The following is a 27,409-nucleotide window of genomic DNA, read 5'->3' as shown; positions in this document are numbered from 1 at the left end:
GCGGTGTCTTTGCCGACGGTGTCTGTGACGGGGAGCTTTGCTGCCCACGTCTAGGGATGTCGTCGCTACGACATCCGAGGCACTCGTGGCCTCGTGTGATACTGTTGTACCCACACAGGACCGTGTTCAACGCCTTCCTCTTCAGTTAAGGTCTGGGCGACCGCGTGTGGCACTGTGTTACCCACACAGGAAGCGTATCCGACGTCTTCCTCTTCAGTTGAGGTCTGGGCGACCGTGAGTGGAACTCTGTTACCCACTCTGAGCACGCTGTTCTCAGTGGTCATGACAGCTGCAGCTGTCTGCGGAACTAAGTTACCCGCCTGTGGACCTAAGTTACCCACTTGGCCGACGCCTCTTCTGGGCGCGGCCACCATCAAAACATCCTTGGAGTCGTCATATACGTCGACGACTCCCAAGCATCTGCCGGATGCTTTGGTACCCTGCACCCCTCGCGGGCGCCCCGGGTCCTGACAGAGGTGGGAACATGACTCACCAATGCTCTGTCGGACTGCGCAGGGCGGCTGGCACCGATTGCCTTGCCTCGCCAGTCGATCCAGGGCTCGTGCTTCTCAAGCCAGGGCATGCCCAGGATCATATCATATGGATCCATATCAAGAACAGTGAACTGTTCGAGGCTGTCAAAGTCTTCAAACTTGACAGCCAGATCCACTTGGACGTTGGGGACAGTGACGACCTTCCCGTCGGCCAGTCGCACTGACACCGTCCCGTTGCCCTTGCTTTCTCTCAAAGCTTCGGACAGCTTGTTGCTGTTACAAGCAACCGTCTGGCGGCGTGCGAAATTCTTCGACGCCCCAGAGTCAATCAAGATTCTAAAGGGATGATCGTATCCCCGTACACATCCGTGTACTACGAGCAACCCGCCGCTGCTCTTCGCCGTATCGAGAGTGCGAAGACTCTCAGGGGCTAAGTCCCCGTGGTACGCGCCACCTGCGCGCCCTTCATGAATACTTAGTTCTTCCCATATAAGGCGCCTCGCCCCTACTGGTTCCCAGCGTTCCCCTGTCCCCGGGGTCCAGGCTTCTGCCAGCGACCCTTGAGGACGGGCTTGGGGAAGGACCGTCTGCGGAGTCTTTCCGCAGGACAGTCGCGCTTGAAGTGGCCCATCTTCCCGCAGCCGAAGCAGCGGATGTCACGCTGTTCGGCGGACCCGAGTTCCATGGGAACTGGTCCGTTGGGGCTTATTCGGCCGGGAGCCGACAGGGAACTCCCAGGCCATGCTGAGGCCGGCGTACGCGCCTGGCGATGGCTGTACTCTTCTTGAAGAGCCACTTGAATCGCCTCTTCAAGAGTGCTTGACTGCACCCGGAACAGCTGAGTGCGTGCGGGGCCCACTCGAAGGCCGTCCATGAGCACAGTCATCTTGATGTGTTCGTTGAGTGGGTTTCCCACTAGGGACGCCGTAAGCTCCCGTATCTCTTGCATATACTCGTGCAGTTCGCGCCTCCCTTGTTTACACGCGAGGAAGCACGAACGCTGGCGGTACTCGTAGTTTGCTGGGAGGAACGCGGCTCGGAGCTGTTCGCACAGCTGAGCCCAGGATGTGAAACATCCAGGGGATGTTGCTTCCCGTGTGTACACCCAACTCTTAGCACGGCCGCTAAGATTGGAGAGTGCAAAAGCAACACGCAATTGCTCGGTCGAGATCAGAGCCGCGTCCATCGCGAGCTCTACTTCTCGGACCCAGAAGTGAAGGCTCTCGCCTTCCTTCCCTTCATACGGCTTAACCTTCAGCCGTATTGGCTTCGGGTGAGGCGGATTTGCTTCCGCCGCCGGAGCCTGCAGGTTCTCCCGCACATGCGCGATGAGGCCCTGCTCGTACGCGTCGAATGTATTGACGCGCTCGAGCTGCTCAGCCGGTGTTGACACCACCAGGCTCTGCAGGGCCGCCATCCCGAAGATGTTTGCCATCTTCCGAACCGACTCGAACTGAGAGTCGTTCAAATGGGAGAAGTCGTTCCAATCCATGGCAACGAACTTCGGAGGTTCAGGTAGTCTACCCGCGATGGCGTGGATTGACTACAAGTGCTACCAAGTGTGACGGGGTCACACAGCACCTTGCGCAAGAGGAAGTTATCTTCCGAGAGTATACAAACTCTCAGTGAACGGCAGTTCACAGGTCCCCTCTTTTATTAAAGAGAGCGAAGTGACCCAAATAAGGTAGATTGTAAACTGAGTATATTTATAGGTAGATTAAGTTTGGGTTTAATACAAACTGTTAGTTACCTATAGAAATGCAATGTCATTTAACCAATGGTTGGCTTTGAGCGACCTTGGTACCTTGTACCAAATATCTCGGAGTATGACGTGTCATACTCCTGAAGTGTGAAGTGTCACACTTCATGTAACCAGGATACACTTAGGGCTACGTACCCCGTTACAGTAGTGGCCAGTTATAGAGGTTCAAATAAGGAGGTGTGACTGTACCAAATATGTGTCATACTTCCGAAGTTTGACGTGTCACACCTCATGTAATTTGAGGTACACTTGGCTAATACGTACCTCGTTACAATCCCCATTTATTCATCAGCGACCGGCGTGATACGTAGGAGTGCTTCCGTAGTGAACTCGGGAATAGCAGCGTAGTCAATACCGTCCTTAAACGACATCAATCTACGTAAATCTGCCTTGTATCGATTCTTTGCTTCGAAGTCTTTGTGCTGATGTGGGAGATCTGACACCAACTTTTGCAACCGTTGTCTATATATCTTGATTGTTGTATTAAGCATAATTGCACCCGTATCGCCTCCCTCAGTGCAACCAAAGTTGCAAACCGTTCGTCGGTTTTGTCGCCGTATTGGTAGGGGGCATCTGGCAAATACCGGTGTAAGCTGCAATAAGTGACCAATCACTTCGTGAAAATACAACTCGGACCGCTCGCTACAATTAGATGAAGGCTGTGCGCGGTTGAACATGCAGCGATGCTGGGAAACGGACTGTGTCGTAGCATTTCGTGGACCAAACAGGAGTTGCCACGTAAGCCCGCAAAGCCTTCAACCTGATAAGCCAGCGTATAGGTCGTGGCATTGCAGTCAACCCGTGCTCCAACGACAGTGTGCTCGAAAACACGAGAAAAGAAAAATGACTTAGTCGGATAAAAAGCAAAACAATCTGGTACATACTCCACACGCGACCAAGTTCATGCTTGACAACGCTGGTGTATGCAAGTTCTGCTTCGAATTCGGAAGCAGTTGAAGTTATTGTCGTATTGACAAGACCGCGATTACCCCAAGAGGCTTTGCGCCATGCTCGAGCAGCGGCTGGCCTGTTGCTGTTGGTGACGAGCTGAGCCATGAAGAAGTCAATACGGCGCGCAACCAACACTGGGCCACTGCGCATCGGAAAGTCCTAAGAGCTGAATCCGTAGTACTGGCAACGGACCACTGACTACGGAATCCGTACTATAATACGGACTCAGCTCCTTGGACTACGAGCTACGAAATCCTTACTTTGTACTCAGCTCCTCGGACTTTCCGATGCCCAGTGGTCAGTGTCGGTTGCACCGTATCGACCGACCTCTTCATGGGCTCCGTAGTACGGAGTCCGTACAGACTTGCTCTGTCGTACGTCGCATTTATGCGCAGTAATGCACATGGTCGTGGGTTTGCGGCCCGTTGTCGGATCTTACCGAGTTGAAGTCAAATACTGCTCGTCCGTTGGCCCACGGTCCGAGGGCTGGGGCTCAGAGGCTTTCTGGCCGTGTAGAGAGTTTCGAGCAGAAGAGTGCTGGTCTGGCACAAGTGTAAATCGACTCAAAACTTTTTGGCAGCAACAAGCCAATCGAGAAATCGCGAGACAGGCGCGAAGCAGATCGGAACCGCCTCGCCTGAACGCAGCAGCAACAACTGACACAACTACAACGACAGACCGACCGTGCGCAGTCTCGCATCGAGGAGTGGACCCAGTGCAAGTGTTGCTGGTCGCCCCCAAGAAACACGAAGAACAAGAGAGCAAAGAGACCGCGGAAGATCGCGTCGAGCCCGAGAGCGAACCCGTCCCGTCCTCTTTACGACACAGCACCACAGACAGTATGGCTGGCTACAACGAGGAGTGGGTCGACGTGCAGAAGAGCACCTTCACCAGGGTAAGCGCGGCAGCTGCGAGAGGGGGGGGGGTAGACGTTTACCTAACTGTTATGATGCTTCTGTAGTGGGCCAACACGTACCTGTCGCGCAAGCGCATGACCATCGATGACCTGTACGAGGATCTGAAGGATGGTATCCGCCTCATCTCGCTGCTGCAGATTATCTGCCGGGAGAAAGTGTGCCGCGTACGTCACACATCTTGGAAGGAGGGGGGATGCTCAAAACTTGTAGTGCTTACCAGCTTCCTCTTTATCTGCTGACAGAAATTTAACAAGAAACCTCGCATGCGTATCCAAAAGATGGAGAACCTGAACTTCGCCTTCGCCTTCATGCAGAAGAAGAACGTCAACGTGACGAACATTGGCTCTTCGGACATCTTGGATGGCAACAACAAGCTGGTGCTAGGCCTAATGTGGACCCTCATCAAGGCCTTCCAAGTGGCCGAGATCGACGTCGAGGGCGTCTCTGGCAAGGACGGATTGCTGCTCTGGGTCAACCGCTCACTGGCCGACTACCCCACGGTCGAAGTCAAGAATTTCTCTAGCAGTTGGGCCGACGGTATGGCCTTCTGTGCCCTGATCCATCGCTATGCACCCACACTCCTCGACTTTAACTCGCTAAACCCCAAGGACGCCCAGACCAACGTTAAGCTCGCTTTCGACATTGCCCGAGAGAAACTCCGGATCCCGCAGCTGCTGGAGGTGGAGAACGTGGCTGGACAAGCCAAACCTGACGAGAAGAGTATCACCACGTATGTGTCTCTGCTCTTCAAGGAATTCGCCTCGGGTGTGCAGAAGAAAAAGGCTGTGACGACGATCTCCAAGGCGCTGAACATCGCGCAGCGTCATCAGGAACTGTCCGCAGAGTTCAACAAAAACGCCTCGGGTCTGCTGGAGTGGCTACAGCAGCAGACGGAGCGTTTCCAGACGCTCAGCCAGCCTCGTCACATCCCGGACATCAAAGAAGCGCTGGCGCGTCACCTTGAGTACAAGAAGAACGAGAAGCCTCCGCGTGAGGCGCAGTTTGTGGCTGTGGAAGGCTGCGCTGGGCGCTGGATTGCCAGTTGCAAGAACAACGGACGCGCCGTGCCCAACTTAGACCCTCCGATTGAGAAATTACAGGCTCTGAAGGCTCAGCTGGACGAGTTGGAGACGGCTTTCGAGTTGAAACTGCGCCAAAACTTGGAAAGCTACCAGAAGACTGAGATTTTCCTTAAAAAGGTGGTTAAAGACTTGGAAAAGGTTGAGTCCTGGGCGAAGGAGAAGGAGGCGTTGTCTCTCTTTGCTGAAGATCTGGGCGTCACGTCCACTGCCGACGCGGAGGAGAAGCTGGAGAGCGTGGCATTTCTGCAGGACATTGAGCTTCCACGCTATAAGCAGCTGCTGGCTACAGTCGTGAGTGAAGCTGATGGACTCTCAGAGGAGCACAACGAGACCAAGGCCACGCTGGAGCGAGTGGAGGCAATGAAGAATTTCGTGGAGATGGCTGAAGACAAGGTGGAAGGTGTGAAGATCAGACTGCAAGAGAGTCTGCGTCTGCAGCAGAACATGGACGCCGTTGCGAAGGATGCCAAGACATTGATGCGGAACCTCAAGTACGTCATCGAAGAGATGGACGAGGAAGTGGAGGCGGCCACAAAGCTCCAGGACGTGTCTACAGCAGGTGTGGTTGCTGCCAAGCGTCAGTTCGATACAGTGCTCGTCCCCAAGGTTCAGAACGCGGTGGTGAGCGAGAACGAGAAGCTGATTGCGAAGAAGCAGATCCTGGCCGAAGCTGGTCGTGAAAGCGATGTGGCGCTCATCGAGAAGACGAATGCTCGTGTGCAGAAGTTGCTGGACTCGCTGGCTGAGAAGCGTGGCTACTACGAACAGGAACTCGCTACTGTGGAGAAGCGTGACGAAATTTGCCGTGAGTTCGCCAACTTGTCTGCCCGCATCAAGGAACGTTGTGCTCAGAGCACGCAGTCGATTAACGTCGTCGAGGGGTCACTGAAGGACCAGTTCAATTCGATGGTGAAGCTTCGTTACCGCCTGTTTCGAGCTAACACTGGCGTTGCACTGGAGGAAGAAATGGAGGGGAAGCCTGCAGACCCAGAGATCACTGGAGTGGAGACTTCTGTTACTCAGGAGGTCGCTAAACCCGCCGCTGAAACTGTCGCTCCGGAGAGTGAGGAGGGGGACGAGGCTAAGGATGCGGCCGCTGAGGTTGAGGAAGCTAATACGAAACAGCTCGAGGAAGCCAAGGCGATGGTCGTGGAGATCATTGTTCCGCTTACCGAAGACATGGAGAAGCTCGAGCGTATCCACGAGGAGCTGGAGCGTCTGCAGGTGCACACGAACCCGTTCACCACAGACACGATCCACGGTCTGCGTGCTCAGTTCACGTCGCTTGAGATTGCTGTCCGTGATAAGGTCAAGTCACTTGAGAAGGAGCTGGCTCTGAGCGAGGTGGGCAGTCTGACTCCCGAACAGGCGAAGGAGATTAAGGAAGTGTTCGACCACTTTGACTTGGACAACGATGGTGTCCTTGCTCGTGACGAGTTCATCATGGCATGCAAGGGTCTCGGTCTGAGTCTGAGTGAAGACGACTGCCACGATTACTTCGATAAGATCGATGTGGAGGACAATGACGAGATCTCATTCGAGGGGTTCGCCACCTTCTGTACGCTGCAGTTGCAGAGTGGATCCACAAAGGACGACGTGCACGAGGCGCTGGACATTCTCACGGGGGACGAGCTCAGTCTCGAACAGATCCAGGAGCGCTTCGACGCAACCCAGGTCGAGTTTATCAAGAAGCACCTTCCGGAGCTCTTGGAGGCCGACGGTAAGTCGGTGGACACGGACAAGTTCACGGACTTCATCTTCAGCGTGTAAGCACCCACGATCCAAGACCGCAGCCTCGTGTCAGGGTCACGTGGTATCGCTGTTTTCTCAAGCTTGAGCCTCTCACTTTTTCAAGGCGCTAAATTTTTTATGGCTCGAATTTTTTTAGATGAAAACCAAATTTTACTATGACAATTCAAACGTGTAGGAGACGACGACTGGCTGGTTGTCATCTTCCTCTATAGCTTTGCCGTCTTTTGCGTCGACTTCGTTGTGTTTGGAGCGACGATTCTTCCTGTAGTCCGTTCCACTTACCTTCGCTTCTTTGGCTTCGGCGCGTTTGGCGTCGTCGATGCTGTAGAGATGACCTTTGCGCAATCCTGTGAAGTAGGTCGTATCTCGAGAGGGATTGGTCCCTTTAGTTTTGCTGGTTTGGCAGCTCAAATCGCCTGGTAAGTATACCTGAGTATCGACCTCGCGACGGAAACTACTGAGCGCTGTTTGTGCGCCTACGGTGCGACAATGTCGGAGGTTGGCGATTTTGATGGCTTTGCGACGGAGATTCCACTCGTTCCAGTCGTAATTGTAGTCGATGCGCTTCTCCATGAAGTGTGTGGGTGTGGCAGTGCTGGCGTCTACTTTCTGTGACGGTAGTGGGGCTAGCAATAGATGCATCCCTCGAGCTCCTTCAGCACGGTAGCGATGGCACATTTTGAGAAGCGAAGACAACGTGATGTTCGGGAAAGACTCTTGCAGACGTAGCAGATAGATGAGGGCTGGTTGACGACCTGCACGACGCAGAACTCCTTGGACGTAGCGACGTGGATGAATCATGAACTCGCCTAGTGCACGTTCATTGACGAAAACGTGGTAGGCATTGCGATACTGGACGACTCCCAGCGACGGATCTCCAGGCAGCAACAGGCCTCCACGCTCCACTACTGTCCATGGACAGAAGCCTTGATAATCTAGTGGCAGTTGCATGAACTCCGGTGTCGATTCCACTGGCATCCGAATGGGAAAGCCCGAGCCTTCTTCCTCGCTGGGATTGCTGTTGTCTTCGTCGCCATCTAAATCTTCACCTTCCAAGCCAAAGCTCCGCGTTTTGCCATCAACAGCAAGTTGACTTTCAACAGGAAACGTCTCAACATGAGAAAAGAGATCTTCAGGCGGGATGGAGCCTCCACGTCGTGCTTGTCGTACGATGGGGGACTCAGATGAAAGCGTGCGTGTAAAGGTCGACTTGAAGCGTAGCAAGGATCGTAGAGCGCGAGCACGAGCCTGTAGCAGTTCGTGCTCTTGGTGCAGCTCAGCCCACGAATGGGAGACAGCTTCAAAGAGCGGGTAGACGTGTGACTTTGGCAGTGACGTCCGAGCCCCCACAAGATTCTGCAGTGCGCTCATATCGGCCTGGAACATCTGAAGTCGCGTGCCAACTTTCTCGTGGGAAAACGCGATGTCCTCTTCAAGGCTCTGCAGGTAGGAGAGGAACTGTCTTCGATTGCTCAGCTCGTCTTGCCATCGTGCGATTTCGTCGAGACTTGGCGATGGCTCCGCGGAGTGTGCTTCCTCCCCAGTTCCTAATTGGTGGTGCACATGCAGAAGCACCTCAGTGTACTGTGTACAGATCTCGTTGGCATCGCGAACCTCGTCTCGCACAAGTTTTGCCAACGCTGCAACACTTTCCTGGATATCTCGGGCGCTGGCTGCAATTCCCGCGCCACCTTTTCCCAGTTCCTTGTTGAATAAGCGGATACCCTCAACGATACGCATGAGTTCATCCAATTGAAAGCGCTTGTCATCAGGAGACATCGTTGCAAAGGACTTCAAGCCGATGCGTGGGAAAACACTCTCTAGTGCTGCAGCCACCTCTTTCTCCATGGAACGACGCTCTGCTTGTTCCTGCTTACTGGAACAATTAGATTTCCCTTTACATGTGTTTTCACCGTCGTCATCGTCGTTGATGTTGTTGCTTCTGCTGAGTCCATCTGCATCTAGCATCAACAGTGTGAAAATGTGCTTGTACAGCGTCGAGAGCGTCTCGAAGTCAGTGGCTTTCTCCGGCACAAGTGAGGAGATCGTGCGCTGCAGCTTGACCACTGCTTGCTCCTTGCGCTCTTTTCGTGTGCGCAATTCCTCTTCGAGATTTGCGTATGTGAAGTCGAACTCGAGCTGCATCTTGACGGTCTCCATGGCTGGATCATCATTGCGCAATAACGCTTTTTCGCACTGCTCCGTCAGGTATAGTTCATCCTGGGGGGACATGGGCTGCTCTAGGACGAGATGACGCTGACTGCGATGCACAACCAACCGCGCTATAAACGCAGCAAGCGTCTCAGACACCTCCACGCCGCGGTATTGGCATCTCGCCACGATATCTGCCACCACGCGCTGAGCATTCTCCATGATTGTCTAGGGATGAAAAAAAACCCTGCAAAATGCTAACTGATGACCGAAAGGAACGATAATGACCCCAGGGCATGGGAAGCGCGCTACCGGTATCTATTTCCATGTTAATCGGATTTGTCCACAAAATGAGGGAAAGTGAAGTGGTTATTTTTACGGCACCCCTCGCGTCCAGGTTTTTCCAAACAGGGAATTTCCAGGTGTGCGTCCACGTATTTTCCAGTTGTAACTAAAACCGTTTTTCTTACCGTAATTTTTCTTTTGGCCTCAGCCACTCAGTTCCAGGGGGGAAGCGTGACACGTGGCGGACGGCTGGCAGCGCACCCGGAGGACACCGGAGCGCCCTCGGAAGACCCCACCATGGCGCGAACGCACAAGACAGCGATGATCAAGGCGCAGATGGCGGAAGAGGCACGCAAGGAGGAGGAGGCTCGCAGAATGGAGGCAGCCCGGCTCGCCGGTGTAATGGACGCTCGTACCCGCGCGGCGAGATCCCAAGCATGCCAGCGTGCTGATGAGATTCGTGGCCAGTTTGGCCCTCACGCTGTAGTCGACGAAGAAGATAGTGCCAGCGAGGGAATGGATGGTGATTCAGCGGACGCTCTGGCGGAGGTACCAGGGCACGAAGAAGGTGCCAAAGAATGTGTTTCTGAAGCGTCAAGAGATTCGAAGGAGGGGCCGGCGGAGGAGGAGGAGGGTGAAGAAAGCCAGGCATCGGACCAAGAAAACCGGGAGGAGAATACTATTCAGACAAACAAATTGCGGCAGACCGGTGCGAACCGGCAAGGCAAAAAGAGGTCGGCTTCCATGGTAGAAGACGAAGAGCTGGTCCAGGCCCCCCGTTCAAGGCGGAACACGAATCCTGGGCGGACCTCGAAGTGAGTTTAAAGCAGTACATGGATTCGACGCGCCAGAAGATTGTGATCAAAGAGGTGATCGGAGTTTCGCGCCGTAATGCTGACCTCCGTGCACAAGTACGCTACAATGGTCGCCCTGATTCTGAGATCCCGTTGGTGCCCGTAGAAATGGAACCGTTTCAGCGAAAATATATTTGCACTCATGGCTGGCCGGAGCGTGAACGATCGTCGGGTAAGAGGACTTCTCACACGCTGCGCCGCACAGAGTGTCCGTTCCAGATGCTGGCCCAGGTTTCGAAGAAGGACGATGGCACATGGTGCATCAAGATGAAGCGTGAGGTGTACTCTCATAACCATTTCGTCTCCGAGGAAGTTTACAGGTATTATCCAGGTATTCACCAGGTTCCTGCTGATTCACCGCTTATGCCCGGGATTGAGTTGCTTGTGGATGCGCAAGCTGGAACCTCGAGTATTTACGACTACATTCGCAGCAACTCAAATCACTCTGTCACCATGGATGATGTTCGCAACTTGATAGCTAGGATGAAGAAGTCAGGTAAGTTATGCTAGTGTGGTATTGGGTGGGAAATGTCCTGACTAACTAAGAACTGTGTATCTATCTAGATGTTGATCTTTCTGATGATGACGCTGTTGCAGAGATGATCTTGGACTTTAACCAGGAGTCACCAGCTAATGTGGCCACGGTGAACGAAAGTGCGCACGGCGACACCGGAGTGATATCGTTCTCGAGTGATCACATGCGTGCGATGCAGGACAGCTTCCCAGAGGTGCTCCAGATGGACTGCACACACAAGACGAACAAGTGAGTTTCTTCATAGTATTTGGTGAAAAATGTTCCAGTTTTTTTTCAGGTTTTTATCAGATATTAACAGGGTTTCTGTATAGATACAACTACCAGCTTCTGAGTATCGTTGCAATGGATCAATTTGGTCAAGGTCAGCCCGTCCAGTACTCGTTGATGGAGACAAACTCCGATTGGCACATGGCGAAAAGCTTGGATCATTTTAAACGAGCGAACGAGCAAATGTTGCCCCCAACAGATGAGGAGAGTGGCGTTGGTGACAAAACACTCTGCTCTTTTGTTAGAGGAGTCGAAGTGCAAGATTTCGTTCTTTTGCCTGTTAATCTTGGGGGTGTTCACTGGAGTGGTATAGTAATCGATCGAGGTGCCAAACAAGTCAAAGTGTACGACAGCATGAATGGCAAGAAGCACCGGAAATCGTTGCAACTGCTAGTGGCGAAGATTTTGGTGAAGGCAACGAAGGATACAACTTACTCAGTCCTGGAAGTAGTGGACCCGATCCAGAAAGACAGCGACAGTTGTGGTATTTTCGTTTTCCGTTTCTTTTGGAGTTGTGTGAGCGATGCAGCTCCAAGTGACGTCTCGGCGAAAGGGTTGACCAAGCTGCGTTGGTCAATGCTGCACGCAATTTTGAAGATGAAGCGGAAGTAGTAAGCCAGAAGAAGAGCAACAGGTGGTCTAGCAGCTAACAAATAACAATACATGGGCTATACCTGGGAACCAACCGGTAAATACCTGGACTCACATTATGCAGCTGGACAGTGTCGGCGCCTGTGGCGCCGACACTGATCAGCTGCGCTCACTTCGGATTCTTCGCAGGTAGATCACATATGTATTCCCCAGGTATTATCCCTGGACAATACCTGTGTTTGGGGCAATGTCTGATTGGCTCCACCTCTATCTGCAACGCTATACTGCCGTCACTTTGACTTTTGCTCAAGTCTCGCACACATGCTTTTTCCGGGGTTTTCCTACTGGAGAATACCTGGTCGCGTAATATATCCGCTCGGAATATACTACGCGCGACTGATTCCACTCTGTATAAGGAAACCTCGAAGAAACATGGGGGTATCCCTGGACAATACATGGAGAATCAGAAATCTGAGTATTTTCGAAATCTGGAAAACCTGGACGCGAAGGTCGTCCTTATTTTTATGCTGCCCCGCACAACACAACATCTCCATTGGTCTAAATGTTTTCATCCATTTTTAACTAATCAAAATAAAGTACGCGTTTTGACGGTTCACACTTGCAGTGTCCAGTTTCAGTGTCTGATAGTCCAGTGCAACCGATTACTGACTTTTGTGCCATTTTGGGAGAATCAACCGAGGAGATCTCGGTGTCCTCTTCAGCTTATCTGGTGCTGCTCTCGTGTGATTCTCCAGTTTTTCCATACAAAACGCACGCACCGCTACTCTCTGTGTGCGATCGTGCTGGCCCCATCCAAATCTGTACGCTACAGCCTGCGAACGGCTTCTTTGAACCCCAGGGTCCGCAGCCATGGCAACGACTTCTAGCGACGTGGAGACCGCAGTCGGAGTTCCTGTACTGAAGACCCAGCGCTCGCTGTCGCTGAATCATGGACAGAGTCTGTCGCTATCGCTGCTGAGTATGGAGGGCGGTGTGTTGAGCCAGGCGTCATCTCGCTCCCACGAAGAAGTGACACGGGAGTTGCGTGTCGACACCAACTATGGACTCAGTGAGCTGTCAGTGTGCGAGCGACAACGTCAGTGTGGGCTCAACGATCTGGCAGGTGACGAGGAAGAGTCCATGCTCATCAAGTTCGCAGGACAGTTCAAAGACCCGCTTATCATGCTGCTCATGGGCTCGGGAGTCGTGAGTGTAGCCATGGGTCACACAGATGACGCCATCTCCATTGCTGTAGCCATCACGATTGTGGTGACTGTGGCTTTCGTGCAGGAATATCGCTCTGAGAAGACGCTGGAGGCGTTAAAGGAGCTAGTACCTCCGCGTTGTAAAGCTCTGAGGGATGGCACAGTGGTGGATATGCTGGCCAAAGAGCTGGTACCTGGAGACATTGTGATCGTGGATGTGGGAGATCGAGTACCAGCAGATGCGAGACTCATTGAGGCGGTGGATCTCGAGGTGGACGAGTCCAATCTCACGGGCGAGAATGCGCCTGTAGCCAAGATCACAAACTCTATTGCCGATAGCCATTTGCATCCAGTTGCAGAGCGTAAAAACGTGATTTATATGGGTACACTGGTGCGTGCTGGGCGTGGCCGAGCTGTTGTGGTTGGAACAGGGTCTCGCACTGAGTTTGGACAGGTCTTTGATGTAGTACACAACGTGGAGGAGCGCAAGACTCCACTGCAGAACAGTATGGACACACTAGGCAAACACTTGAGTATGTTCTCTCTCGCTGTGATCGCTGTGATTGTGGTTATCGGTGTTATTCAACACAAAGGTATTCTCACGATGCTGCAGATCGGAGTGTCGTTGGCTGTGGCTGCTATCCCCGAGGGTCTGCCGATCTGTGTGACTGTAACGTTGGCTTTTGGTGTCATGAAGATGGCCAAACGCGACGCTATTGTCAAGAAACTCCCTGCTGTTGAGGCTTTGGGATGTATCAATGTGGTTTGTGTGGACAAGACGGGCACGATCACGACCAACAAGATGGAAGTGATCGAGATTTTTGTCCCTTTCGAGAGTGTGACAGCCGAGGTGAACGGCGTTGGTGCGCGAGAGCGATCACTGTCGCAGCTTGAAATGATGAAGAAGAGCGCCCAATCGGCCGTGACTATGCGTGGTGAGCCTGTTACGGAGACATCTCACCCCCACGTTTACCACTGCTTGCTCTCTGGAGCACTGTGCAACAACGCGCACATTGTGGATCGAGAAGTGCTGGGCCAGGCCACAGAGGGAGCCGTTCTGCTGTGTGCGCAGAAAGTGGGGATCACTCCAGCAATTATTCAGCAGTTCCGTCGTGTCAGCGAAGTGCCTTTCAGCTCGGAAAAGAAGTGGATGGCTGTGTGCTGCGAGTCCCCGTCGGGTCGGTCGTCTCGCTGGTACCTAAAGGGTATGACTGAGACGATTCTGTCGCGCTGCGATAAGATTGAAGACAACTGTGGTCGCGAGAAGGACATGACTCCAGGTGATCGTGAACGAATCTTCGTGGCTTCTCAGCATATGGCGGCACGTGGCCTTCGTGTGTTAGCGCTATCTTTCGGTGAGCATTCGGATCGTGGCATGATATTTGCGGGACTTGTGGGAATCTCGGACCCGCCTCGTGCTGAGGTGGAGAAGTCTGTGCTGGAGCTGTCACTTAGCGGGGTAAAAACGATCATGCTTACGGGCGATTCAAAGGAGACAGCCATTGCGATTGCGACGAAAGTTGGCATCATTTCGAACGGTAATTTCGGCAGTGTCGACTGCGACGATGAGAGAAGCAACAGTGTGGACGAACTGGTGATATCTGGTCAAGAGCTGGAGATTATGGACATGAACGAATTGGAGCAGCGCATCTTAAAGACGTGTGTGTTTTATCGGACGTCTCCGCACCACAAGCTTAAGATTGTGCGCGCTTTTCAGGAGGCTGGACTGATGGTGGCAATGACTGGTGATGGCGTTAATGACGCACCTGCACTCAAAGCCGCAGACATCGGTATCGCTATGGGCACGAACGGCACGGATGTGTCGAAAGAGGCAGCTGATATGATTCTGCTGGACGACAACTTCAGTACGATCCTGTGTGCGATGGAAGAAGGCAAGTCGATCTACCACAACATCAAACATTTTTTGCGTTTCCAGCTCAGTACGAGTATCTCGGCTCTCTGCTTGATCGCGTTCTCCACGCTGTTTAATCTCCCGTCTCCGTTGAATGCCATGCAGATTCTATGGATCAATATCATCATGGACGGTCCTCCAGCACAGAGTCTAGGTGTTGAGCCTGTAGACCATGACGTGATGAAGGAAGGACCACGCTCTCAGGACGCCAGTATTATTACACGCACGATGATTCGTCGCGTGCTCACGTCCGCGTGCTTTATCGTGTGTGGCACTCTCTACGTCTTCTGGGTGGAGCTAAGTGCTGATGGCACGATCAGCAAGCGAGACCGGACCATGAGCTTCACGACGTTCGTCATGTTTGACATGTTCAACGCGTTGTCATGCCGGTCCGACGACAAGTCCATCTTCGAGATTGGCATCCTCTCCAACACGTTCTTCGTGTACGCAGTAGGCGCATCGCTTCTTGGCCAGTTGCTGGTCATCTACTTCCCACCACTCCAGGCAACATTTCAGACGGAGGCGCTTACACTTGGCGACTTATTGTACATCTGCTGCATCGCGTCGAGCGTGCTGGTCTTCGATGAAATCCGGAAGTGGTGGCAAGTTCGCATACTACGTGGAGCGATGCGCTCTGCATCAATCGCTGCTGGATTCAAGCCAAAGAAGAGGAAACAGTCGTGGGATAACGACGCAAAGGCGTTCGATACTGTTTAGATCAAGGAAAATGCAGCTTGTGTAATATGCTGATGCTCCATGCTTCCTGCACTCAAGAGATGAGATGCTATGAGAATTCGAGCAATAACTTTAACTAGGCAGAATGCTGCTTCATTATCGCTTATCAAATAACATATCCTTCTTCTAGTCTGATGATCTTCAGAGCTGTCGAACAACTGCTTGTACGCTCAGCAGAACGTCAAGCCCCACAAGTGCAACAGCACATGGTACATTAGCTGGGAACGCAGCTTCACTACAGTCGGCGTAATAGCTTCGAGCTGCTGTGAGGTCTCGCGGGACACCGTCGCCTGTCAGTAGCATCAAACCGCAGTTGAAACCAGCCTGCGCGTCTCCTAGTTCTGCTGCGAGTTGGTATCGCTCTAATGCGCGCCTGGGGTCGTTCGCGCACACACCGACCCACGGCCCATGAAAGCAAGCACCTGTCTTCCGGACAGCTTCCGAGTCATTTAACGCCGCCGCTTGCGAGTATAAGGCAAACGCTTCACGTAGCGAAGGATTACCCGAGTCTTCTACTGCCGTTCCAAGTCCAAGCCAGCGCCACTTGAGGATACTCTCGCCATGGTGTTCTAATAAGAAGGCAGCATTGCACTGTCCATCTTCATCACCAAGTTCTGCAACTAGTCGGTAGTGCAAGTACGCACGCACGTAGTCTCCTTTCTTGTAACATTCATACGCTTTAATGAGCGAGAATGGAAGTCCTGAAATGAGATCGGGATGTAGCGCCACCGCGCGGAAAAGCGGCAGAGCTGTGCGGCAAGAGCGTGGAGTGCCGATGCCTCGAAAGTGCATGACGCCCAAGTTAAACAGCGCCTGGCTGGACTGTCCATCTGTGCCGTCCACAGCCGCCTGGAAGTGATAAAAAGCCTCCTTGAAGTCAATTGGCACACCTCCGTCACCATGCAGATACACAGATCCCAGAAACGAGTGTGACTCTGCGTAGCCTAACGCAATGGCTTCTTCAAAGTACTCAAGCGCACGGGTCACGTTCTTAGGCACCTCATTTCCAGTAAAGTACAGCACACCGAGACCGTGGAAGGCAAACGCCTGGTTCTGACGAGCAGCACGGTTGAAATACACCAGTGCTTGTGGTACATCTCTCTCCACACCCAGCCCGTTAGCGAGAAGCATACCATAGTTAGCTTGGGCCAGCGGATCACCGGCTTCTGCTGCTTGACGGAAGTATTGCGCGGCCAGTCCATGATCTGCGGCGACGTGAGCTGCTTGGTTGCCAAAAAAATACATTTCTCCAAGACGCTGCATAGCTTGAGGATATTGTTCATCCATTGGGTTATTCGCAAGCCCACGGTAGTATTCTAACTCGTGCAGAGCTTGGTTCTCATCGTGAATGGGATTAGTGTCACCGAATCCGTACTCGTCAAAGAAGCCTCCTCCCGTGGGGTCAAGTAGCTCATCGGAGAGACGAGCGATCTCTACAGGACGCTCACCACCTTCATCGACAATAATATGCACGTTTTCTTCTGCACATTTGTGGAATAGAGGCAGAGCTGCTTCACAAACAGCCTCGGGGTCAGATGGAGTGCCTGCTGCATCCTTCGTCGTTATTGAAATTCTTCCGGACAAAGTACCGTACGCTACAGCCATTGTTGCCATAAAGTCTTTAACAGCAGATAAACTTGACAGCGCCTTGTCTGCTCGTGCTTGTCGTTCCTGTCGTGAAAGTGGCTGCACACTCGGATTCTCCAGCTCCTCGGGGTCTGGTACTCCAAGTAGATCCAGCATTGCTAGCACACCAAGGGCTGACTGCACTCCAGCCCCGGCTGCGATGTTGAGGTTGTGTATAGCGTCAACAAAAGCCTGCTCATCTAACGACTCCAAATTGGGCTCGAGCAGCTGCATGAATGACAGCTTTGTTACGGCAAAAGCCCAGTCGTCTGCTGTCTCTGGGTCACCAGCACCTTCACGGGCGCTTGCTATCTTTACCAACTGATCTACTAGTTCTGGAGTGTGCCCTTCCTCAGCAATACGGTCCTCTAAGGCCAGAAAAGTGTCGGACGCTTCCAGGAAGAGCTGAGGCGACCTGTCCGCTCCCCAGTCCTCGTTGGCTGCGTCCTCTGCCACATGGTGGACATCCTGTGCATTAACTGATCCATCCTGAGGCTGTTTTTGAGAAATGTGCGCGGGTGTGCTTTCGACCTCGTCGTATTGTACGATCCTCCAATGTCCGTTCTCGTCTCTTTGAATGTGTGTCCTGCTGCCTTCAAAGGGAGCTGGGACTTGCCGCTTGTTGGAGACGGAACCGTCGGGCTGAACGTCCCAGGAAACGACATTCTGTGTGTCTTCGTGGTCGGTGGAGTCCACCGAGGACGGCGCTGGGGAAGGATTCGTCGTACCAGCTTCTTTGAGAACCTGTCTGTGCTGTCGTGGGGGGACTACGGTGGCGGCAAACGATAAAACTGAGGCAAGGCAGAGTAGCGCGACTGAGTAGCGGAAGATATGAACCATGGATGAGAGTCGTGGGCAGCGGGGCGTCGTGTTCAATGGGTGGTAAGGCTGAAGCAGCGACATCTAATTGGGGAAAACGTCAGAACGTGTATCATCCTGAAACGTTTTGTCAGTATGTGTGAAACGTGTGTCAATAGGTGTATGGGCTGCCATCGGTATTGACAGTATGTGACAGTCTCAAAACAAACGCCAACAGGTGTATGAAAGTGAGGTTTGTGTGTCAAAATGTGTAGTGCACTATAGATCACTGGCCGAGAAGTGGCTACAGTGGGTTTGGTCCAAACCCACAAATCGCGACGTTCAGCGACCTACCTCCCACAGTCCCAGGGCAAACTCGCATACTTTGCGCTTCCATAAACGAATATTGCGACTGAGGGACAACAATGGATGTCGACGTGGATGATATCAGTGAGGGTAGCGACTCAAGCGGTTCAGCGTGCTTGACGGTTGGCATGGTATTTGAGTCAGCAACGGACGCTCTCCATGCTGTACAAGACTATGCTCTTAGCCTCGGAAAGGCAGTCAAGGTCAGGCAACGAAGTGGAGTCCACAGACTCATTGGGTGTAGCTCTGATGGATGCGAGTTTTCCGTGCGTGTGTATCGGAAACGTCGATCTGACAAGACGTATGGACCGTGGTACATTTCTTTAATTGCTAATGACCATGTCAGCTGTCTGTCAATCGCTAATCTAACCCGGAGGCAGATAACGGAGCTTCCAACTTTTGAAAGTGCTGTGCGTGCTGACGGCAGCGTCACAGCAGGCGCACTCATTGATCAGATCCAGTCTAGAGATGGAATTTCGCTTGGGAAAAAGCGACGAACACTTTACCGTGCCAAAGAAGCCGTTGATGACATCAGTAAGGAGGATCTAGTGCAGTCGTACAGCAAAATTCCAAGTTACCTCTCGAACTTTTCGGAGTTAAACCCTGGTAGCATCGCTCTAGCGGAAAAGGACTCATTGGGACATTTCAAACGAGCGATTGTGATTGTAAAGGTGTTTGCGGATGCTGTTCGCGCGCGTCAAGGAGTTGTTGGGGTTGATTGTAGCCATTCCGAATGCCCATCGTACAGTGGAGTGCAAATGCATCTCGTTGGCAGAGATGGAAACTTAAGGAACGTGACTATTGCCTTTGGCTTGGTGGAGGCGGAAGACTTTAACAACTACAAGTGGTTTTTTTCGACCTTGGATAAACACGGGTACAGCTTTCGAGGAGTTCCGATGTTTTGTGATCGCAGCGGCTCTCTAATATCCGTGGCGACTGAAATGCGTCTGAACCTAAAGTATTGTACACTTAACATTATTCGCAATCTCCTAGGGCGCTTTCGCAAGTTTACGCACGGACACAAGAATCTCGTTTGGTCGCTACAAAGTTCGGATACAAAAGAACTGTACACCAGTCGGCTGGAGTGGATTGGATTGGAACTCGGACCTGATGTGAAAAATTATCTGAGTGAAATACCCCCTGAACGATGGTGCGTGTATGCTAATATCGGTGAGGTCCCTCTGTATGGATGGAGAACTTCAAACTTTGTCGAGAGCGTATTTGGTACTCAGCTTGTGAAGGGTATGAGAAAGCTACCTCCGTATCGATTTATTCAAGCAATGTGCGGTTCTTTTGTTGACGAATGCTTCAAGCGATCCGAAAATGCTAGATTGTGGGCAAATAAAGGTTTCGTTTTGACACCTGGGGCCGAAAAGCTACACAGAAAACAGAGTGCAGACATTGGCCAATACTCGGTCCAACATGCTTCGAATGATTTGCTACGTCCACTCAGTATGCAGCTCAGTACGAATCCGACGCCGAGTGAATTTGCGGAACGGGACTTGTACGCGTAGCTACGTCGATCAAATGGGCATGCCGTGTAGGCACCTAATCGCGGCGCTTGAAAGTGTTGGCAACCGTTTGGACGTGTACACACACTTTCAGCCGTGTTATAAAGTGTCGGTGTATGCCAATGCATTTCACGCTAAAGCTGTCTTTATACCGCTAGAATCAGACATCACCCAGAGTTCCGAATGGCTACCTGCAGTTTTCACAAAGAAACCGGGACGCCCCAAGACGAAGCGCATAATAAGTGTTGGAGAGGACGAAAATAGAACTTCACAGAGCTGCTCAAGTTGCCATCAGAAAGGCCACAACAAGCGTTCATGCACGCAATCGGATAGCACATAACACATTTAAAAAGAGTGTCCCTCAGTCGCTATAGAGCAACAAAGAAGTCAATTTCGTGTTTTTTTGTTTTGTTGGAACATGTAGAAGGTCACTCAACTCCGGGTTTAGGTCCGTAATGAAAGGAAGTGCTTTGACTTCACGTCGGCTCTCCGCCCCAGTCTTCCCTACACGCGAAATACACGGGCCTCTGAAGCATGGCCCCCTCCAGAAGGAGGCAAACTCGCCAAGGGGCGCCGTTTTCATCACTCCACAGCGGTAAGCCCGCTTAGAATCTCGGACTGGGGCCCGCCTCTTCATGTACCGGTGTTTCCTGCTCTTCGCCTTGAAATACCCGACTTTAGATGAATGCGCAACGCATGAGATGCGCTCTTGCTCTGCGTACAACGGCGCAGTTCTCTTTGACAGCGCCACAGATCGCGCCATCTCGGCGTCGCTCACTTGCTGGAATGTGATTGTCTCGTAAATGGGCCGAGTCTTCTGTGCTGAACAATGGGTTTCGCCCTATTTATCCCCAAAACTTGTGACAGTACGTGTGCTCGGTTCAAACCTGCCGGTGACCATCACTCTAACTGGTTCTGTAGCCGCTTATGACAAACGTTTGCCCAATTGATACACGTTCTGACGTTTTCCCATCTAATTGGCCATAAAGTGAACTTCTAAGGAATTTAAACATCTTTGAGATCACAATTGATGTCACACTCGCAGACGACCGCTGGCTGTCAGCCAGTGGCTGATGTGTATTGGAAATCCCATTTGGGATTGTGCATGTTGAAATGGCTGCTCGTAGGAGGGTAACCAGTTACATATCGACCAAGAGGCGGTCGCTTCATGAGGAAGGAGAGCTGTAGATGTAACCAACGTACGAGAGAGAGAATGGTATCAAATACAGCAGTTCCGAATTCACAAGAAAGTCCTCAAGACCTTCATCCGTCTATCTCGGCGATAGACGCCTCTTTGTCTTGCTTAAGATCCTCTTTCTAACAGGGTTATGAGCCCAAGAGAACTCTCGCTCTAAGTTAACAAAATATGAGTAGTGAGGCTAAGACAGAATAACTCCCGTACGGTTGGGATGGCAGAGTTATAAATTGATCCTGCGGACAATCTTCCGTGAACACGACTTGTAACGGGGTACGTAGCCCTAAGTGTACCCTGGTTACATGAAGTATGACGCTTCACACTTCAGGTGTATGACACGTCATACCCCGGGATATTTGGTACAGGGTACCAAGGTCGTTCAAAGCCAACCATTGGTCAAACGACATTGCATTTCTAAAGGTAACTTATAGTTTGTATTAAACCCAAACCTAACCTACCTATAAATATACTCAGTTTACAATCTACCTTATTTAGGTCACTTCGCTCTCTTTAAATAAAGAGGGGACCTGTGAACTGCCGTTCACTGAGAGTTTGTATACTCTCGGAAGATAACTTCCTCTAGCGCAAGGTGCTGTGTGACCCCGTCACACTTGGTAGCACTAGTAGTCAATCCACGCCACCGCGGGTAGACTACCTGAACCTCTCCGAAGTTCGTTGCCATGGATAGGAACGACTTCTCCCATATGAACGACTCTCAGTTTGAGTCGGTTCGGAAGATGGCAGGAATCTTCGGGATGGAGGCCCTGCAGAGCCTGGTGGTGTCAACACCGGCTGAGCAGCTCGAGCGCGTCAATGCATTCGACGCGTACGAGCAGGGCCTCATCGCGCGTGTGCGGGAGAACCTGCAGGCTCCGGCGGCGGAAGCAAATCCGCCTCACTCGAAGCCAATACGGCTGAAGGTTAAGCCGTATGAAGGGAAGGAAGGCGAGAACCTTCACTTCTGGGTCCGAGAAGTAGAGCTCGCGATGGACGCGGCTCTGATCTCGACCGAGCAACTGCGTGTTGCTTTTGCACTCTCCAACCTTAGCGGCCGTGCTAAGAGTTGGGTGTACACACGGGAAGCAACATCCCCTGGATGTTTCACATCCTGGGCTCAGCTGTGCGAACAGCTCCGAGCCGCGTTCCTCCCAGCAAACTACGAGTACCGCCAGCGTTCGTGCTTCCTCGCGGTTAAACAAGGGAGGCGCGAACTGCACGAGTATATGCAAGGGATACGGGAGCTTACGGCGTCCCTAGTGGGAAACCCACTCAACGAACACATCAAGATGACTGTGTTCATGGACGGCCTTCGAGTGGGCCCCGCACGCACTCAGCTGTTCCGGGTGCAGTCAAGCACTCTTGAAGAGGCGATTTAAGCGGCTCTTCAAGAAGAGTACAGCCATCGCCAGGCGCGTACGCCGGCCTCAGCATGGCCTGGGAGTTCCTTGTCAGATCCCGGCCGAACAAGCCCCAACGGACCAGTTCCCATGGAGCTCGGGTCCGCCGAGCAGCGTGACATCCGCTGCTTCGGCTGCGGGAAGATGGGCCACTTCAAGCGCGACTGTCCTGCGGAAAGACTCCGCAGACGGTCCTTTCCCAAGCCCGTCCTCAAGGGTCGCTGGCAGAAGCCAGGACCCCGGGGACAGGGGAACGCTGGGAACCAGTAGGGGCGAGGCGCCTTATATGGGAAGAACTAAGTTTTCATGAAGGGCGCACAGGTGGCGCGTACCACGGGGACTTAGCCCCTGAGAGTCTTCGCACTCTCGAATCGGCGAAGAGCAGCGGCGGGTTGCTCGTAGTACACGGATATGTACGGGGATACGATCATCTCTTTAGAATCCTGATCGATTCTGGGGCGAATTTCGCACGCCGCCAGACGGTTGCCTGTAATAGCAACAAGTTGCCCGATGCTTTGAGAGAAAGCAAGGGCAACGGGACGGTGTCAGTGCGACTGACCGACGGGAAGGTCGTCAACGTCCAAGTGGATCTGACCGTCAAGTTTGAAGACTTTGACAGCCTCAAACAGCTCACTGTTCTCGACATGGATCCGTACGATATGATCCTGGGCATTGTCTGGCTTGAGAAGCACGAGCCCTGGGTCGACTGGCGAGGCAAGGCAATCGGTGCCAGCCGCCCTGCGCAGTCCGACAGAGCATTGGCGAGTCATGTTTCCACCTCTGTCAGTACCCGGGGCGCCCGCAAGGGTTGCCAGGGTACCAAAGCATCCCACCGATGCTAGGGAGTTGTCGACGTATATGACGACTCCGAGGATGTTTTGATGGTGGCAGCGCCCAGAAGAGGCGCTGGCCAAGTGGGTAACTTAGGTCCACAGGCGGGTAACTTAGTTCCGCAGACAGCTGCAGTTGTCACGAACACTGAGAACAGCGTGTTCAGAGTGGGTAACAGAGTTCCACTCACGGTCGCCCAGACCTTAACTGAAGAGGAAGACGTCGGATACGCTTCATGTGTGGGTAACACAGTGCCACACGCGGTCGCCCAGACCTTAACTGAAGCGGAAGGCGTTGAACACGCTTCATGTGTGGGTAATACAGTGCCACACGCGGTCGCCCAGACCTTAACTAAAGAGGAAGGCGTCGAACACGCTTCCTGTGTGGGTACCCAATAACCACACGAGGCCACGAGTGCCTCGGATATCGTAGCGACGACATCCCTAGACATGGGCAGCAAAGCTTCCCGTCACAGTCGCCGTCGTCAACGACGCCGCCGCCGCCTCAAGTCGGATCCGAACTTCGTTCCGATCGACGTCGCTTCAAGCGACTCGGAGTCCAGGGCCCGGGCTCCTCCGACAAGGCCGGTGGAAGAGTGTTATCACATCTTCGATGGCGAGACCGGTTTACCCGTCAAGGCATCTGGTGTCCACTTGGAACCGTTGCCAGAGGTTGCAGAGATACTTCACCTCGAGGAAATGACGGCTGAGTCTTTCCTGACCAACCTCAAGACTGGAGAGATTGCTGAGATGGTACTCATGAGACCTGAGACCACTCGGGAGGAGCTGAACGCCTCCTCTGTTTTGGACGAGAACGTCCTGGAAGACCTGAACAAGCAGCGTCAGGCGCGCTTGGGTTCTGAGATTCTTAAGAACCCCAAGGATCCGTTGTATCCTTTGGTGAAGGAGTATGCGGACGTGGTGAATAAACACCCACCGACCCAGCTCCCACCGGATCAAGGCGTACGGCATAAGATCGATCTCGCGCCTGGCACAAAGTACTGTGTCACGAGACAATGGCATCTTCCACGCGAGCAGTGCGAGGTCATTGATGCCTTCTTCGCCGCGAAAGCGAAGGCAGGCATGGTGCGGGAGTCGAAATCCCCGCACTCGACGCCGACTTTCTGCGTTCGTAAGCCGAACGGAAAGTGGCGTCTGGTTCACGCTTATAACAAGCTGAACAACGCAACGGTGCCGGCCCAAACACCAATCCCACGAAAGGATGTGTTGTTGAACAACACGGCCGGGAGCGTACTGCACAGTGCGCTGGATTTGGTACCAAATCCTGATGCGAGAGAGCGACATCCCGCTCACCGCGGTAAGCACTCCAAGCAGCATGCTTTGGGAGTGGCTCCTCATGCCGCAGGGCTTGTCTAACGCCCCGGCGACGTTCAATCGCCTGATGACGCAATTGTTCCGCCCTTTGCGTACCTTCGTACAGACGACATATTCGTCCATAGCCGTGCCGAAGGAGGCAAGACGGCCATGGAGGTGCACCTAGGACACCTCCGTCGAGTGTTGGACGTAATGCGAGCGAACAAGCTCTACGCCAATATCGACAAGTGCGTTTTCGCGTCACCAGAGATTAAAGTTCTCGGTTGCCTCGTAAGCAACGTGGGCGTTCGGGCTGACCCAGACAAGGTCAAGGCCATAGCAGCATGGCCGACGCCCAGATCCCAGAAGGATCTTCGAAAGTGGTTGGGCTTCGCCAACTACCTTCACAAGTACAGCGCAGGGTACGCGGGCTTCGCTAAGCCCTTGTCGAGCCTCCTTCAGAAGGACGTCGACTGGCGCAGGGAGCAGGAGCACCAGGATGCTTTTGACAGCATCAAGGCCAGTCTCCAAGAGGCCCCTGTCCTGGCCCTGCCGGACGAGACGAAGCCGTTTAGCGTCGTCTGCGATGCCTCCGATTACGCCATCGGATGTGCATTGCTGCAGGCCAACACGGCTGGACACGAACGAGTCATCTCGTTCCAGTCCAGGCAACTCAAAGCCGCCGAGCGGAACTACCCTGTCCACGACAAGGAGCTCCTGGCAATGAAATATGCCCTTGTGAAGTTTCGCGCTCACCTTCTGGGCTCTAGGCCCTTTGTGATCTACACAGACCACGCGTCCTTGAGGACGGCGACTAACTCGCCTCACCTCTCCCAAAGGATGGCGAGGTGGCTGTCCTTCTTCGCGGAATACAACTTCCGCGTCGAATACAAGCCGGGCAAGCTCAACGTGCTTGCGGACGCCCTCTCTCGGCGTCCTGACTATGAGTTGGCCCACATAACGCGGGTGACAACAGATCTATATGATCGGATACGCATGGCGTATCGGGACGATGAGGCTGTCGCGCCTATCATCAAGTTCCTTATGGCCGGAACGAGCGCGAAGTCCGACTGGCTCTCGTCGCGACAGCGCTCACGGCTCCACCGATATGAGTTTTAAGAGGGTCTCCTCTATTACCGGGTGGAGCCCACTGATCCTCCACGGGTGGTCGTACCCAACGACGAGGGTCTGAAGTTCGATATCCTCGCGGAGGCGCATGACGCGCCTTCCAGCGGCTACTTGGGTCGCGAAGACCTTCCTGTCGGTCTCTCAGGCCTTCTGGTGGACCCACATGTACAAGTGGGTCGCCCGGTACGTTAAGACATGCGAAACATGTCAGCGGGTCAAGCCCGCAGGGCACTCTTCGGCTCCACTACAGAGCCTGCCCGTACCGGCTGACTGTTGGAAGTCGATGAGTCTTGACTTCATCTTTGGGCTTCCCGCCGACGGACACGGCAACACCGGAGCTTTGGTGTTCGTGTGTCGGCTGAGCAAGATGGTACATCTTGCTCCAGTTCCCGTCACTGTTACGGGCGAACAAACCGCAAGGTAGTTCGTCGAAGGCGTGTTCCGCTATCACGGTCTCCCGGAAACGATTGTCCCGGACCGAGACCCGCGGTTCACTGCTGAGTTTTGAAAAACGCTGTTCCCTTTACTGGGAACTTGTCTGCAGATGTCCACTGCGGACCATCCGCAGACAGACGGCCAAACAGAGCGCGTCAATCGAGTGCTCGAGGACACTCTGCGCAGTGTGTGCGTGGCAGCACCACGTACGTGGTCGACGCAGCTTCCAGTTGTTGAGTTTGCGCTCAACAACGCGGTGCACGCGTCCACGGGGCTCACGTTGTACTTGAACAGCTTCCGCCACCCCAGAGTGCCTCTCACTCTTCGAGGAGACACTGACTCCTCTATTCTAAGTGGGGGAGAGGCTCCGAAAGCTCTTTCCTCCCAGGTCTCGGATGTGAGACCAGTTTCGCTGCGGAAACAAGTGGAATCCTTTATGGATACCAAGCTGAGCATTGTCAGCAGGGTCCGCGATGCCATGGCAGCGGCCCCAGATAAACAAAAGGAGTACTCCGACAAACATGGAAGAGGAAAATTAAGTGTATTTAAAGTGGGAGACTTAGTGTTACTAGACACGAGGAACCTACCTCTTGACACTGTCAGCTCTGTCGGCAGCTCCAAGCTGAAGCACCGCCTCATCGGACCATTTGCATTCCTGGCCAGACATGGTGCATCGTACACCATCGACCTTCCAAAGTCAATGACGACGCACCCGACGTTCTATGATGGACGTCTTAAGCGGTACTTTGACCCGCAGGGGGTTGCTGACTCGCAGACCCCCCTTGACCCAGCTCCTCGAAGCGAGGGCCGGTCACAGTCGTCGACGAGGACGTCGGAGCAGGCACTTAAGCCTCGGTCGGGACGGCAAGGCTGCGGTCAAGACCGTACACCGGAGGGGCTCCATACGAACGGACCTTGGCGCCATACGCCGAGTACGCTGAGTACGCCGGGTACGCATCATACGCGTACGTCTGGGAGTGTGCCGCAGGCGGCTCCGGACGTGGCAACAAAGCTTCGATCCGTCGGATCATGCGAAAGGCCTCGTCCAGATCGGACGAAGAGGCCCGGCGATCCACCCGCAGGTGCAGACTCGCGACCTCTCGCTCCAACAGGTCCAGGCGGCCCGCAAGACGAGCGAGCTCGCCCTGATTCCCGGCCTGGGCGGCAGCATCGCCGCCAGTCCCAAGGCCAAGTACAATCTCAAGCACGAGGACACGTTGACGGAGGCGGTCAACCTCAGGGCCCTGTGTCGGACCCGCAGTCGGAGCACTCGGACGAGAGTGGCTTTCGGGAGGCGCCGAGTACTCGTACTCGTA

The 27,409-nt window shown here is 53.3% G+C and overlaps 4 protein-coding genes across 4 annotated transcripts; 2 read left to right on the top strand and 2 right to left on the bottom strand.

Moving 5' to 3' along the window:
* Positions 1 to 3,812: 3,812 nt before the first annotated feature.
* Positions 3,813 to 6,976, top strand: PITG_13237 (alpha-actinin-1, putative; the record flags this gene model as incomplete). The annotated part of the gene is made up of 4 exons (XM_002899850.1): positions 3,813 to 4,102; positions 4,169 to 4,288; positions 4,367 to 6,307; positions 6,362 to 6,976. 4 exons carry the CDS (start codon positions 4,049 to 4,051, stop codon positions 6,974 to 6,976), a joined length of 2,730 nt encoding a protein of 909 aa, XP_002899896.1.
* A 260-nt stretch (positions 6,977 to 7,236) lies between these two features.
* Positions 7,237 to 9,331, bottom strand: PITG_13236 (uncharacterized protein; the record flags this gene model as incomplete). Its single annotated transcript, XM_002899849.1, has 2 exons — positions 7,237 to 7,305; positions 7,388 to 9,331. The coding sequence occupies 2 exons, from the start codon at positions 9,329 to 9,331 to the stop codon at positions 7,237 to 7,239; spliced, it is 2,013 nt and encodes a 670-aa protein (XP_002899895.1).
* A 3,180-nt stretch (positions 9,332 to 12,511) lies between these two features.
* Positions 12,512 to 15,475, top strand: PITG_13235 (putative P-type ATPase; the record flags this gene model as incomplete). The annotated part of the gene is made up of 2 exons (XM_002899848.1): positions 12,512 to 12,544; positions 12,599 to 15,475. The coding sequence occupies 2 exons, from the start codon at positions 12,512 to 12,514 to the stop codon at positions 15,473 to 15,475; spliced, it is 2,910 nt and encodes a 969-aa protein (XP_002899894.1).
* Positions 15,476 to 15,619: 144 nt separating this feature from the next.
* On the bottom strand, positions 15,620 to 17,353 carry PITG_13234 (uncharacterized protein; the record flags this gene model as incomplete). The annotated part of the gene is made up of 2 exons (XM_002899847.1): positions 15,620 to 15,624; positions 15,700 to 17,353. 2 exons carry the CDS (start codon positions 17,351 to 17,353, stop codon positions 15,620 to 15,622), a joined length of 1,659 nt encoding a protein of 552 aa, XP_002899893.1.
* Positions 17,354 to 27,409: the final 10,056 nt, after the last annotated feature.

This window comes from Phytophthora infestans, genomic scaffold (genome assembly GCF_000142945.1).
Source record: "Phytophthora infestans T30-4 supercont1.28 genomic scaffold, whole genome shotgun sequence".
Lineage (NCBI taxonomy): Eukaryota > Oomycota > Peronosporomycetes > Peronosporales > Peronosporaceae > Phytophthora > Phytophthora infestans.
This window is presented reverse-complemented; position numbering and strand designations above follow the sequence as displayed.